Source organism: Humulus lupulus, chromosome 4 (genome assembly GCF_963169125.1).
Source record: "Humulus lupulus chromosome 4, drHumLupu1.1, whole genome shotgun sequence".
Lineage (NCBI taxonomy): Eukaryota > Viridiplantae > Streptophyta > Magnoliopsida > Rosales > Cannabaceae > Humulus > Humulus lupulus.
In genome coordinates, this window is record NC_084796.1 from 215,803,478 (window position 1) to 215,820,435 (window position 16,958).

Sequence of the window (16,958 nt, forward strand, 5' to 3'; positions counted from 1 at the left end):
ACATTTTTAAGACTCTCAAATAAAGGACTCGCGTCCCGCGAGCCAAAGCGAGCCTTGAAAGCATTTTTTTTAGTAGTGAATAGTTACTATGATATCTCATTGCAATTACTTTTAAATATTAAGTCAGAAGAAATGTTACTAATCATTGAACAATTATACAACCTGTATTCTTCTCTTACCCGATAAGCTCGAACATATTAGGAAGCTAGAAAATCCAACTTTATATTGGAAAATAAAACTTCTTTCAGTAGGTATTAAAGTTCTTTAATATAAGGCAAGTATATATATATATATGGCTACACATTATTTATTTTATTATTTCTATACGTTTTTAATAATTATAGGGTAACTCTTAATAAAGGAAAAAAGGGTTCTGGATAAGTACGAAGAAAGTTTCAAAAAACTAAACAAAAATGATAAGTACGAAGGCATCTTATATCTGTATATATAGAGAGACAGAATCGATAAACTTCTTGTATACCAGTAGAACCAAATTAAGTCGATATTCTAAGAAGATCAATATCGGTATAGTACAGTTCTCCGCCATGAAATCCATTGCAGTGTTATCGTTCAGTCTGACCCTGGCCGTGATCTTCTCCGGTATAGCTGTTCTCGTTGATTTTCGTTCATTATATATATATATATATATATACTTATTTAGTGTTTTAGCTTTTACCTATATTATATATATGTATTTAAACATTATACTAATTCATACAGAGTTTTAATCATGTCTTGCATTTATATATGTAGGGGCTCAGTCAGCTACATTCACAATAATAAACAACTGTCCATACACAATCTGGCCCGGAACCCTTACCGGCGCCGGAAAGCCTCAGTTGTCGAACACAGGTTTCGAGTTAGCATCCGGCGCAACACAGACCGTAGCTGCTCCGGTAGGATGGTCGGGCCGGTTCTGGGCACGAACAGGATGCAGCACCGACGGAAGCGGAAAGTTCACATGCGAAACGGCTGACTGCGGATCCGGTCAGGTTTCATGCAACGGCGCCGGTGGAACTCCTCCGGCATCATTGGTCGAACTCACTCTGGCCGAAAACGGTGGCCAAGATTTCTACGACATCAGCCTTGTCGACGGCTTTAACTTGCCAGTCGGGTTAGTGCCGTCCACCGCGTGCCCTAGCACGAGCTGCCCGGCTAATGTTAACAGCATTTGCCCGCCGGAGCTGGCGTTGAAAGGGGTAGATGGGACCGTGGTGGGTTGTAAGAGCGCATGTTTGGCGTTGAACCAACCTCAGTACTGCTGCACCGGAGCATATGGGACTCCGGAGACGTGCCCGCCGACGGACTATTCGAAGATCTTCAAGACTCAGTGCCCTCAAGCTTATAGCTATGCTTATGACGATAAATCTAGTACTTTTACATGCACCGGAGGACCTAACTATGCCATCACTTTTTGTCCATGAAATAAGTTTTGATATTATCTATGTGCAATTACATTTTATGTAATCGGCTAGAATTTGAGTAGGGTACTAATAATGTACTACTAGTTACTCATCATCACAAATTGAAATTTAATTTATTTATTTATTTTGTGAGCATAATTATTCCCTTAATGTCTCAATGATGAAGGAGTTGTGTCTCCCCTATGATAAATAATTAGAATATCATTATTCTCAAATAATAATCAATGATATATTAGAAGTAATAATAAATAAAAATGTTATAATTTATTTAAATTTACAATTAAATCTCATATATTTTCAATATTGAAATTTGAATTATTTCCTTTTTTCAATCAATTAAAATATATATGAAATTTTACAGCTCATTTGTAAAGAATAGGAAATTATTGAAATTTATTAAAAGATGATTTCTTTGTTGGGCTAAAATGATGAATTTAAAAATTTGTTAATAAAATAAGAAATGTGATTATATTTAATATAATCCCAAATATAATTATAAAAAATAATTAAAAAAATAATAAATTAATTTTTTATAATTAATTTTATGATTCTTTCAATAATAAAATTTTATTGATGAATATAATTTTTACCAATTAGAATGAAGCAGTTAATGTCACGATCCGAGCCTTAGGCTGTGGCAGATTTGTAATATTGATAACTTAGGTAGTCAAACTTTGACCATTTGTGGAAAATAGTCTTTATAAATGATCATTTAGTTTATACTAGATAGTACTATAATTATAAGTCAAAATAATAAAATAACTCCTATAATTATATATAAAAATATTAGTGATAAAATCATGATCATTTATCATTATACATAGAACAATAATATTCCAACAGTTATGTAGTCATCAAATAGTTAAATTTAATAAGTCATAAAATACTCAAAATAATATTTAGCATCCACCATTCCTCAATCCTAACTATTACATAGCTAAGTTAGATATACAGACCATTAGGTTCCAAATTAAATACATATATAATGTTCACAAGATAGGACTATGGCACCAAACACATTGGCTTCATCAATAATTTACCTTATCCACATTCGCGTCACTAGGCCCTTGGAATGAGAGAGATTTAGGGGCCAGCTTATAAAACCCTGTAGGAAAGCAACTAATATCATAGGACCCAAAAAGTTAAATAAAACCCCTGCATGGTTAGCTTTGAAAACAAAACATATATGATCATGTATAAACCAAAATAGAGAGAAACCACAAATAATGATAAGAGCATAGCTACAAGTGCACATCACACCGTCCACTAGATCCCTAGTTCCCGTTACCCACCATAGAAAAACCAACATCCTAAACCGCGTAGTCGGACCTAATAACCACCACAAGGGGAGGCTCAGAACACTTCCTATATACAAATACTAGGTCTTTACACCTAGGTCGTGAAACAATAACATGCACAAATCATGATCACTATTGCTCTCATCGGTATAACCAAATTCAGATAAACATGAAAAGAAATAAACATATTCCCTTTATATTTTGGAAAAGTGGGCAGCATAATAGCTGAATTTGAATAAAACCCAAAAATCATAGCCTGCATAAATAAGTGGACAAAAATATATTTTGCACTCAGTGCCCTCAGAACAGATCAGAAAACACGCAGATTAAGTTTTCAATTTTTCAAACATTTTATAAATATCAAAATTGGAATATGTTTAATATACAATTCAATACGAGTAAAATAAGTCCAATAGTCAAGTTGAGTCCCTACCTCCTTAGAATTTTCAATCTGAGCCCAAAACGACCCTCCTAAGATTAACGATGATCTTGAGTGATTTAGTCCAATTTTAATATCACGCTTTTCCTACGTGCACCAAGTGAGCAAATGATTATCATTATTGCATTCCTTATTCAAAATCGTGTCCAACGACATATAATATGACCATATTTAAAATTTCAGGTTCCAGAACCTCACCCAAACAGTAGCAGTTGGTGGCAGCAGTGAGCGATATACGGGAAACGTCAACGAATATATGCATGGCATATATGAAAACGATCCTCTCGATGAGTACATCACGAAAGCACATCTCCTTTGCCCAAATGACCTCCGATGTCATTGGAAAATTCTTCCAAAGGGGTGGAGATACCCAAAATCTCGCTGGAGAAAAATGGCGAGTTGACCGGAATGACTTAGTGGGCGACGTCCTCTCGCGATACTGATTCCAAAGGTACCACCCACTTGCTGAACGGTGGTCGAAGTTCATCGGAAAGTCACCTCAAAGTTTTGACGGCAAAACTTCGAAGTGGCCATACAGATGCGTCCTTGCTCCAATGGTCACCAAACTTTGGGGTTGCCGTTGTCACCGGTCTAGGAAGCTGCAGCACTGGCGCGTGTCAGAAATGGTGGCTGGCGGTGGTTGGGTCAGGTGCCCTTGCCATGGCTTGCCGAGAGAAAAGCAAGGAAGAAAAGAAGAAGAAGAAGAAGAAGAAGAAAGAAAGAAAGAAAGAAGAAGAGTCGGGGAGAGAGAAAGTAAAAGAGAAGGGAATTTTTTTTTATAAGAAGTGGGTCCCATCACTTATATATATAATTTATTATTATTAATTTTTTTTTTTGACTTTTCGACCTCAGGTTTTACATTCCTACCTCCTTAAAGAAATTTCATCTCGAAATTTTCAAAGTACAACCTTAAGCTGAAAATTAAATAAATGAGGATACTTCTCATACATCTCTGACTCTAACTCCCAAGTAGCCTCATCTTCTCTATGGTTCCGCCATAAGACCTTGACTATGGGAATCTCTATATTCCTTAGCACCTTTAACTCTCTCGCCAGGATCTGATAGGTTGTTATTCACATGTCACGTCCTCTTGAAGAGGGATAGCCTCATAGTCAATGATGTACGATGGGTCTGGAGTATACTTCCTCAGCATCGACACATGGAACACATTGTGAACATGCCCCAACCGCGCTGGTAAGTTCAATCGATAAGCGACCTCCCCAAGCCTCTCGATAACCTCGGAAGGTCCAATATACCTCGGGGCTAGCTCACCCTTCACTCCAAATCTCGTCACATCAAGCATGGAAGTAACTTTCAAGAAGACATAGTCATCAACCTCAAACTCAACTTCTCTTCAGAGGAGAACGACATAACTCTTCTGACAACTTTGAACAACCTTAAGTCTCTCTTGGAAAAATACTTTGATCTTCTCAGTAGTACTAGCAATCTGAGATCCAATTGTGACATGTTAATCTGGTTCTGCCCAATACAAATGTCTGCATGGTCTCCCATATAAGGCATCATATGGAGCCATGCATATACTCGCCTGGTAGCTATTATTATAAGTGAATTCCACCAATGACAATTGTTTACACCAGCTACCCCCAAAAATCCAAAATACAAGAATGAAATACGTCCTCGAAAGTTTGGATCGTCCTCTTAGATTGTCCATCTGTCTGAGGGTAGTGGGTGATGCTCAAATTAAGTTCAGTTCCTAAAGTTTTTTTTTTTTTGTAATGCTCGCCAAAACCTTGATGTAAATCGAGGATTTCTATCAGAAACAATGTTGGAAGGCAACCCATGTAGTCGAAGTATTTTACCCACATAAAGTCGAGCTAGTTTAGAAACCTTATAATCATTCCAAATTGGAATGAAATGAGCAGATTTGGTCAAACGATCGACAATTACCCAAACAGTGTCATGCTTTAATGGTGTTAATGATAATCTTGTCACAAAGTCCATCATGATCTTATCCCACTTCCATTTTGGTATATGTAAAGGTTGAAGCAACCTTGAAGGTCTCTGGTGCTCAGCCTTAAACCATACACTTAGCTACAAAGCTAGTCATATCTCTCTTCATACCTTCCCACCAGAATTGTCTTTTCAAGTCTTGGTACATCTTTGTACTTCCAGGATGTACAGTAAACTTAGACATATGGGCCTCGATCATAACAGACTCTGTAAGATCAGGGATATTTTCAAATACCAATCTTCCCTTATGGTATAAGAATCCTTCAACATTTACTGTCCATCCATCTAACTGATCACCATTTCAGATTCAATTCCAGATAAGTCTCAATTTTTCATATTGCCACTCACATTGCTTAACTTGCTGAAGTAGCACTGGTGTAACTACGTTTGAAACACAAAAAATTTATTTTCCTTCCTAGTACTATAGTTCATAATCACCCATCGTGATTGTTCTTTTCCAATCCTCAAGAGCCAAACAAGCCAACGTGCCATGAGGTTTTCTACTTAATGCATCAGCGACCACATTTGCTTTTCCAGGTGATATTGCAAAGTGAAATCATAATCTTCCATGTACTCGACCCGTCTTCTTTGCCTCAAATTCAAGTCTCCTTGAGTAAACTGATACTTTAAACTCTTATGATCATAATATAATTCAAACTTTGCCCCATATAAGTAATATCTCCAAATTTTCAAGGAAAGAATCACTATTGCAAATTCCAAGTCTTGTGTAGGGTAGTTCTTCTCATGTGGCTTCAATTGGCATGAAGCATAGGCAACAACCTTGCCATTTTGCATGAGAAATCCTCCTAAACCAGTACCAGAAGCATCAGTGAATACCACTTACGGTTCATTACTATTAGGAACAGAGAGAACAGTCGTCGTAGTCAATATTTGCTTAAGTTCTCTGAAAGATTCTTCACAACTATCATCCCAAACAAACTTTAAATCTTTTATTGTTAGCTTTGTCAAAGGCATAACAATTCGAGAAAAATTCTCCACAAAGTGATGATAGTAACCTACTAACCCAAGAAAACTTCGAATCTCAGTCCCACTTCAAGATAGAATCTATCTTTGTAGGATCCACAGTAATTCCTTCTTGAGATATTACATGCCCTAAGAATTTGACGTCGGTCATCCAGAAGTTACATTTCTCTTTCTTAGCATATAATTGATGGTCCCTCAAAGTTTGCAACATAATTGTTAAATGTTCTCCATGGTCCTCAGGTGTCTTGGAATACACCAAAATGTCATCCAAAAAAAGAACCACCAACTTATCCAAATAGGGTCTAAAGATTCTATTCATAAGGTCCATAAATGCTGTAGGTGCATTCGTCAATCCAAATGGCATCACTGAAAACTCAAGTGTCCATAACGTGTTCTAAAAGCAGTTTTAGGAATATCCTCTTCCTTAGTCCTCAATTGATGATAGCTTGACCTCAAATCAATCTTGGTAAAACACTTTGAACCTCCGAGCTGATCACACAACTCATCTATCCTTGGTAAAGGATACTTGTTATTAATTGTCATCTGATTCAATTTTTGATAATCGAGGCACAGTCACAAGGATCCATTAGCTTTCTTGGCAAACAAAACTGGAGCTCCCCATGGAGAAGTACTGTTCCTGATGTACCCTTTTTCCATTTGCTCACCCCAATTGTTTTTTTTTTAATTCAACTAACTCTGCAGGTGCCATGCGATAAGGTGCAATAAAACTGGTTGAGTCCCGGGAATCAAATCAATGTAAAACTTGATCTCTCCATTAGGTGGTAGTCCTGGCAAATCTTTAGGAAACACATCTGGAAATGTAGTGCACCGACTTTTTTTTTTTTTTAGTTTATTAAAATTTTGTGATTTATTTTATTTAAGTGTTAAGTGTGATGAATTTTTTTATTTAAATATTGTTTATTTTATTTAGTTGTTGTTTTATTTGATTGTTTGATATTTTATTTAATTGTTAGAATTGTTCGTAGAATATTTTTTGAAATTACTTGTTAAATGATATATATTTATTTTTATTTTAAAATGTGATTATGTGAGATTTGGTTTAATGCACTAAGGTGCATGGTAGGTAGTGATGCACCCTAGTGATTGAGTATGTGCATGTGCATGGTTGCATGATGTGCATGCAATAGTTTTCTGCACATTAATTTCCTTGTATTGGTTTATTTATTTTTATTTAATTAAGGGATTTAAAAAGAAAATAAAAAGAAAGGGAAATAAAGAGGCTTGTGTTCACACAAGAAAAATATTGGGAAACAAATGGTGAGAAATGATAGAGTTGTCTTTTTTGAATTCCCGTAACCTTAGACCCAGCTTCAGTAAATTGGGTATAAAATGGGCTGTGGATATCGAATTTAGACACAACTTATACTGTTAGAAAGCTAATAAAATTATCTACATTTTATGTGAATATCATTTTTCCTAAAACGTAACAGAAATGAGTCAAAACCCAGTCCAAAGTCTCAGCACCCTAGAGTTACGAGAATAGCATTATTTCCTTTATTAGCCATGGACAGCCAAGGAAGACAATAGAGGAATTAGTGTGCTGTCAATGATAAAATGGATTGATTGGCTGAGTATAATTTGTAATTGAATTATATTTTGATTTAGGGAAAATAAAGGAAAATGATAATTACATTTTTCCTTAGCTAGGTTTTGAAGATTGAGGCATTTAAATAGAAAATAAGAAAGAGGTTGAAGGCTCATTTGGGATGGAGGGCTGCCAAATTATAGAGAGAAGAGAGAGAGAGAGAGAGGGTGTGACCTAGAGAGAGAAGAAGAAGAAGAAAGGAAGAAGAAGAAGAAAAATGGTTCAAGCTAGGGTAAGGTTTTTGGTTGTTTTCCTTATGATTAATCTAGTATTTTGATTGGGTTGTCTCTAACCTTGTTCATCTTCTTCTCCATCTTGATTATTCAAAATATACAACCCCTAGGGTTTGAGCAAGGAGGTTATTGGATTCTTGATTGGATTGGATTCTTGATTTTCTATCAAGAAGAGGTAATGAAATCCCTCCCTAAATTTTGTGATTTTTGGTTTTGATGGATAGATTATTAGAGGGATTATGGTTAAAGGGGATTTATGTTTTGGGTAGAAAAAAATGGGTACTTTGTGTTCTTGATATCTTGATGATAATAAGTTGTTTGATTTGCATGAAGGGTATTATGGTTTGATGTATAAAAGGGTTTTGATGTTTATTTTCTATGTATAATGATTAGTGGTAATTATGAATGCAAATATGGGTTTCGGCCTAGGCATACCTAAGGATTATCTTGATATTTTGTTTGATGTTGTATGATTTTCAATATATTACATCCATGTTTTAGGACCTATGTAATTTGGGTAAAATGATAATTGGAAATCTTGCTATTTGGATCCATGAAATTTTGATAGGATGCATGTGATATTGTGAATGAATAAATTTTAAGATGCATGAAAATAATGATAGAAACATGTTAGGTTAATATAAAGACATATGTGAATATGGTGTTTATGAATTAATGTATGTTATTGTTGTTGTTAGTGTTTTGTTGGATTTCATGTGTAGATTCAATGGAATAGAAAAAAATGGGATTTTATAATATTGCATGTGAATACGTTAGTAATATTCTTAGAATTATGTATATAATAAGAGTATGATAAGATTTTGGACATGTATGATTTTATGTGAAATTTTTGGGATAAAAGATGAATTTCATGAGAAATTAAGCTTGTTGATTTTTGTAAAAGATTGGGTAAAAGTTTGATAAAAAAAAATGATTTGCATGCATAAGTAATGTCCTTGATGATATGTTAATTTTATAGAATTAAAAATGGTATTTTAAGTCCCAATAAAATGATATTTTACTCAAATAAATACCTACAAAGTTTTTATTGAATTTTTAGAAAAATAAGAGTTTTTAAATTGAATATGGTGATTTTTAAAGATAAAAATGGTTGCTGGAATTTTTGTAAAAAATATGTGAAGTGTGTTGTATTAAAATGAATTTGATGAGTTTTTGAAACAAAATTATTATCCTCATTTATGGTAATATTAAAAATGGTATTTTAATATGGTATGAATGCATATTTTGAATTATGATTTTTCTTTATTTTGATTGAGAAAAATATTTAGATTCAATTTATTTGTGATTTTTAAAGAAATTAAATAGTGGCGGAAAGTTTGGTTTAAATGATTAAAATGATTATTTAATTGGCACATATGGATTTATGTTACATAAAACTAAGTCTTAAATAATTTAAATAAAATATATTTTTCCCACACTTAAAGATATATTTTTCTCACATCATTTATGTAACACAATTAACCAATGTTAAAATTTATTTTTCTAAAGAAACATATTAATCAGAAGTATTTTAATTAATTCCAAGCTTTTGTTACTTCTTTGTAATTTGAGAATAATAAAGGAAATTGTCACATTTTTTATAAAGCTAAATCAAATTATTTTATAAAATAAAATAATGTTTTGAGAAATTTAATCAACCTAGAAATTTTAAGAAAAATAAAGTATGTTATATGTCTATTAATTTTAAAACGATAAAAGTAAGAAATGTAGAATTATCGTTTTTAAAACATCTCAATTACGCAATGTTCCCACGTATGCATGTTACATGCAAATCCACTTTTACGTCCAAAATTATGTTTATTATTCAACTATGTGGTTTTTATAGAAAGATCATGCATGTAAAATAGGTAAAAATGAGCATTATTCTTTTATGGCTTTATGTGTAGTTAAGAATAATTGAATGTTATGTGCAAATATTATTATGTGTGCATGGCCCATGCACACATGAGTTGTATGGAAGGGCAAAATAGTAATTTTATGAACCTAAGAAATGTTGTTTTGGTTATGGTATAGGCTCGTTGAGAGGTTGTGAAATTTCTTAGCTCGGACCTAAGGTAAGGAAGTTAGATAGATTCTATGATTTTATGCTTTAAATGGTAAGACTATTGTATGAATGAATTGTTATGAATTATGAATGCTATAAAGTGATGATATGTAACTTGTATGAATATGATATGTTTATGGATGTTAGCGTGATGAACACGACACATCAAATGGGTTACTAAGGATATAAAGACGTAACCCGAGTTACTAAGGATATAAAGACGTAACTCCTAGGGCGGACGCGCCGAGGTTATTCAAGGACCAGAGACTCTTGTTTACCTCATAGGGTGACATGGACAACTAGCGGGCTATGCTCATCATGTATGTTGTATGAATGTGATATGATGATATGTTACGATTACGTTATGATATGATATGTTACGATTACGTTATGATATGCAATGATGATATGTTACGATTACGTTATGATGTACTATGATGATATGTTACGATTACGTTATGATATGCAATGATGATATGTTACGATTACGTTATGATGTGCTATGATGATACGTTACGATAATGTTATGATATGCCATGATGTGTTAGATGAACGTTAGTGTTCGTATTAGTTGTATCCTTACTTGCTTATTGTTTGTACTTCCTTACTGGGCTTTTAGCTCACCCCCTTACTTTCCCTTCCAGGTAGCAAATAGGATTTCTCTGTGGCACGCGTGGTGACATGAGGAGTTCTATTATCGTAGGGTGTATGGCGTGGGGTATCCTATGGACGGAATAACGATCACTTTAGGATGCCATTTTAAATATGTTATGTTTTAAGAGGCTTTCTAAATTATCAGTGGAACTTAATTATTTAATATTGTTTCTTTTGAACTTTGCATAAAAACTTATATTTTCTTTTTAAACTAATGGGCCCAACTTGCATTGTTTTAAGCAAGTCCCCACTGAGACCTTTATAAAAAGTGGTTTTCTTTATGGACCAACGATATGTGAATGTTTTAATAAGTACTAGTCTAAGGCGTTCTTTACAGGAAAGCCACTAACCATTGATATCCAAGGAAACTTGTCTAGAGGCCTAGACTCATCCTTAATTTCAAATAGACTCCCATAACACTCTAAGTTTCTTTCCCCACCTATACATGCCTTAAGGTTAGAATTCTGTCTTACTGCATTCATGTTGGCTCAATATACAATGAAATCTCCACTTGGAGTTAAAAGAGTCACCCTTTTTTGTGAGCAGTCAACAAGAATTTGGTACTTAGACAACCAATCCATGCCAAGAATCACATCAAATTGTCCATTAGGTAACACCATTAGATTTTATCTAATAACTTATGCCCTTCAAATACAATACAAACCAATTTGTAGATGGTTGATACTTCACCATGCTCTCCCATAGGTACACTCAACTACGATGTAGGACTAAAAGTTTCCCAACTCAAACCCAACATGCTAGCAAACATTAGTGATATACAAGAATGTGATGCACTAGTATCAAATAATACATGAGCCCAAGAGTGTGAGATAAGAATCATACCATCCACAACTCCTTGACATGTACCTCTTTGCACATCATCACCACCGAGAGCATAGGTTTGACCAAAGGCTTTTCCATCTTCTTGGTCAGATTTCTTTTTCCAACCTTTTTCCTTATAATTGATTTAGTTCACAAGGCTATCATCGCACACTTGTTCATGTCTGTAAAGGTTAGGGTAATGGTTTCATCAAGTGTTGTACTCCTCAATGGAGTCATAAAATTTTCAATCAAAAGAGTCTGATTAACGATACTGACATAAACATAGGAGGATAACTCTACAAATTCTATGTAGAATTCATTCACTCACATCCATTGTGTTCTAGTCATTCTGTGATCTCATCAAACTATCATTAATCTCAAGCAATCAAATGCTCCAATCAAGTCCTTCTATGAGATGGGTTAAAATATTGTTCTCTGAAAACCCTTCTCAAAATTTCCTCAAGTCATCCCATCAGTTCCTCTCATTCTACTTAAGGCTTCCTACCAATCCGGTGCGCTCCTTTCCAACTTGGACGCATTAAAATTAACATGATACTCTTCAGGTGTCCCCATGGTGTTGAAACTCCTCTTCTTTATCTCACTCGACCATTTTTCAACCACCATGGAATCTTGTCCACCTTTAGACTTAGGCATTTGAATCTGATGGAAAAACTGGAAGTATTGGCTCTGAAGGGTAGCTAGATCCATCTGTTGGGCAGGAATGCCTCTAAAAGCCTCAAGAATGGCATTCTTAGGGAATGCAACTGGCATAGATGGAACCTTAGCCTTAAGGACATCAACAGCAAGCCTTCTCCTTGTTGTCCTTCCTTTTGGAGGCATTTTCTTAGGTAAGTAAATCAAAAGCTAACTAGTTAGTGAGGAATGAATATTATCTATATACAAACGCCTTTATAGATCAAAATAATTTATTTCAAAATAAATTTAATCTATTTGGGGACACACTCCGAGGTATTTAAACCAGGTGTTCTGATACCATGTTTCTGTCACGACCCGAGCTCTAGGCTGTGGCAGATTTGTAATATCCATAACTTGGGTGGTTAAAGGTCAAACTTTGACCCTTGGTGGAAAATAGTCTTTATAAATGATCCTTTAGTTTATACTAGATAGTACTATAATTATAAGTCAAAATAATAGAATAATTCCTATAATTATATATAAAATTATTAGTAATAAAAGCATGATCATTTATCATTATACATAGAACAATAATATCCTCACAGTTATGTAGTCACCAAATAGTTAAATTTAATAAGTCATAAAACACTCAAAATAATACTTAGCATCCACCATTACTCATTCCTAGCTATTACATAGCTAATTTAGATATTCAGATCATTAGGTTCCAAATTAAATACATATATAATGTTCACAAGATAAGACTATGGCACCGAACACATTGGCTTCATCAATAATTCACCTTATCCACATTCGCGTCACTAGGCTCCTGGAATGGGAGAGATATAAGGGGTGAGCTTATAAAGCCCAGTAGGAAAGAAACTAATATCATAGGACCCAAAAAGTTAAATAAAACCCCTGCATGGTTAGCTTTGAAAACAAAACATATATGATCATGTATAAACCAAAATAGAGAGAAACCACAAATAATCATAAGAACATAGCTACAAGTGCACATCACACCATCCACTAGATCCCTAGTTTCCGTTACCTACCATAGAAAAACTGACATCCTAAACCGGGTAGCCGGACCTAATAACCACCACAAGGGGAGGCTCAGAACACTTCCTGTATACAGATACTAGGTCTTTACACCTAAATGTGAGTGGACACCTGATCTACCTATGATGACACAAAGACTATGTCGTGAAACAATAACATGCACAAATCATGATCACTATGGCTCTTATTGGTATAACCAAATGCAAGTAAACATGAAAAGAAATAAACATATTCCCTTTATATTTTGGAAAGTTGGGCTGCATAACAGCTGCATTTGAATAAAACTCTTAAAATCATAACCTGCATAAATAAGTGAACAACAATATATTTGACACTTAATGCCCTCAGAACAGATCAGAAAACACGCAGATTAAGTTTTCAATTTTTCAAACATTTTATAAATATCAAAATTGGAATTTTTTTTAATGCAATTCAATACGAGTAAAATAAGTCCAATAGTCAAGTTGAGTCCCTACCTCCTTAGAATTTTCAATCCGAGCCCAAAGTGTCGCTCCTAAGATTAACGATGATCTTGAGTGATTTAGTCCAATTTTAATATCACACTTTTCCTACGTGCACTAAATGACAAAACGATTATAATCATTGCATTCCTTATTCAAAATCGTGTCCAACGACATATAATATGACCATATTTAAAATTTCAAGTTTCGGAACCTCACCGGAAAATGCTATCAAAGGGGCGGAGATACCCAAAATCTCGCTGGAGAAAAATGGCGAGTTGACCAGAATGACTTAGTGGCCGACGTTCCTCTCGCGACGCTGATTCCAACGGTGCCATCCACTCACCAAACGGTGGTCAGAGTTCGTCAGAAAGTCACCTCAAAGTTTTGACGGAAAAACTTCGAAGTGGTCGTACGGGCGCGTCCTTGCTTCGATGCTCACCAAACTTTGGGGTTTCTGTCATCGCTGGTCTGTGAAGCTGCAGCACTGGCACATGTTGGAAATCGTGGCCGGAGGTGGTTGGGTCTGGTGCCCTTGCCGAGAGAAAACCAAGAAAGAAAAGAAGAAGAAGAAGAAGAAGAAGAAGAAGAAGAAGAAGAAAGAAGCTCGGGGAGAGAGAAAGTAAAAGAGAAGGGATTTTTTTTTATAAGAGGTGGGTCCCACCACTTATATATATAATTTATTATTATTATTTTCTTATTTTTGACTTTTCAACCTCAGGTTTTACAGTTAATTTATACATAAATAAATAAATGATAAAATTTTAATAGTAGGAAACTCACTCAAATTACAATTTTATAAATAAAATATAATCAACTATTTATGTGATTTTTTTAATATTGGCTCTTGACACTGTTTTTTGTCAACTTGGGAACATAAGAGCATGAATTCAAAAATTGAGACATAATAAAATAAATAACACCATATTTTATAGTGGTTCGACCCCAAAAAGATAACTTACATCCACTTAGTCACTTTTAGTGATATTTATGCTTGAAAAACCATAGTTTCTCGAGAACTTACGTTGCCGATTATTCTAGAGTCCTTCTTTGCTTTTACATTACATAAGGATTGCTTATACAAGAATGAAGTATCAACATTATGAATTGCCTCCCCTGTTTCTATCCCATCTACTCTTATTTATAGTGAGGAGTTTAGGGTTACATATAAATCATGGGCCTAAGCTATTGGGCTTGACTCGTAAATAATACATTACAACATTAAAATAACACAAATATACTTGTATTTTGACAAATGATGACTATGTACTCCTTTGCTAATTCTGTTAGCATAGACAGTCTGTTATGAACGAACATGCATAAAATAACCAAGAGACACGAACACATGTCTCTATTAGCGAATTACCACCTTCTTGAGCTAACATGAGTTAGAGAAAATGGCTAGGCGACCATACCCCTTTTGTTAGCATTTGGTGGTCTACTTTGTGCTTTGTGAGAACATGAATGCAATTACTCAAGGCTCAGCGATCGGGCATCTCTATTAGCATCCTACATGCAATCTTGAACGAACAGGAGCAAGAGTGTGTTACCGGGCGACCAGAATCGTCACGATCTGAGCCCTAAGCTATGGAAGATTTGTAATATCCATAACTTTGGTGGTCAAAGGTCAAACTTTGACCCTTGTTGGAAAATAACCATTATAAATGATCCTTTAGTTTATTCCAAATAGTACTATAATTATAAGTAAAAAATAATGAATGAACTTCTATAATCATATATAAAAATATTAGTGATAAAAGTAGGTTCATTTATCATTATACATAGAACAATAATATTCTCATAGTTTTGTAGTCACCATGCAGTTATATTTAATAAGTCTTGACACTACAACAAAAAATACTTTTCACAACAAAACATTTACGACATTTTCTTTTTGATGTCATAAAAATTTATATAAAATGACATTTTTTAAAAAGTGTCATTAAAAATAAATGATGACATTTTAATAATAAATGTCATATAAAATAAAAGATTAACGATGTAATAAAAGTGTTGTTAAAGATACATTAACTATGACATTTTGAAGTTGTTATTATACATAATAATTTTGACAACATTTTTAATAAAATTGTTATACTTAATCAAAATTATTAAATCATAGTGGAAATTTTGTAATCAACATACATAAGTTCATACACTACAAGAAATCTAATCTTTACCTACCAATATATATTGGTAGGGAAAGTAATGTTTTGCCTACCGATATTTATTGGTAAATAATATTGGTAAGTAATTATTTGTCATTAGTATATTAATTCAGAAATGTTATTTCCAACCAATATTACCTACTAATATGGAAACTTTGCCCACATTTATTTTTGAGGGAAAATTTTTACAATTCCCGCTCAATTTTTCCTCCCATTTTTGCTTACTTTTTATTTTTTATTTTTATAAATGCTTATGTGTAAGCATATGTGTTATAATATTGATGATGTGTAAGCTGATGTGTCTACCATCTTGCCTATTTTTTTTTTTTATCAAATTAACAAATATATTATATGTTATATATATATGATATATTATAACCCTTTCACGCACCAGATCACTGTTTCCATTCCCTGTTCTTACACAGCTTCAATTCCGTTCCGTTCCTGCTGCCCTTCCGTTCCGTTCACTGCTTCCCTTCCGTTCCGCACGCACCCTTCCAGATCAGATCACTATTTCCATTCCCTGTTCTTACACAGCTTCCGTTCCGTTCCATTCACTGCTTCCCTTCCGTTCCGTTCTCACATATTGTGAAATACTGAAGCTCTCACCAGATCAGATCGAAGTGACCAAGCACCGTCTCTCTCTCCGGCGCAGGACGACTCTCATCTCGACCACACATGGACACGGTAACTGAAATGTCCTGATTTGTTTTTTGTAGTATATTTAGAAATATATTTTCTGTATTTGATTTCTTGAAGCTTAATACACTCACTCACTCACTCCATTGGGCTGTGAAAAATTATAGATTTACTTGGGATTTTCTAATGATGTTTATACATAATAAGTTTATGGCTGTCATAGCTCATTCTTTTATAATTTGTGCAGAGTTTTGATCAAAAGAAGAATGGAAGATTCGGATTAGATTATTTCATATCTCTTTGTATATTTTTGCAGTCAGCTCGGTAAGTTTCTCTCGACAAAAATACATGTTTTTTCTCGGAATAAAGAACAAAAGTTTTCTGTGCTTAGAATGAATTTTATACACACAATCGATATGTCTCTCAGCATTGTATACATATTTTGTTCCACACTCTTAATCATATAAAGGCGTTTGGCTTCAAGTGAAACTCTTGA

At 34.2% G+C, this 16,958-nt stretch overlaps 1 protein-coding gene across 1 annotated transcript; it reads left to right on the forward strand.

Annotated features, from left to right (window-relative positions):
- Positions 1-545: 545 nt before the first annotated feature.
- LOC133829404 (thaumatin-like protein 1) lies at positions 546-1,424 on the forward strand. Its single transcript, XM_062259160.1, has 2 exons — positions 546-600; positions 754-1,424. The coding sequence occupies exons 1-2, from the start codon at positions 546-548 to the stop codon at positions 1,422-1,424; spliced, it is 726 nt and encodes a 241-aa protein (XP_062115144.1).
- The last annotated feature ends 15,534 nt before the right edge of the window (positions 1,425-16,958 follow it).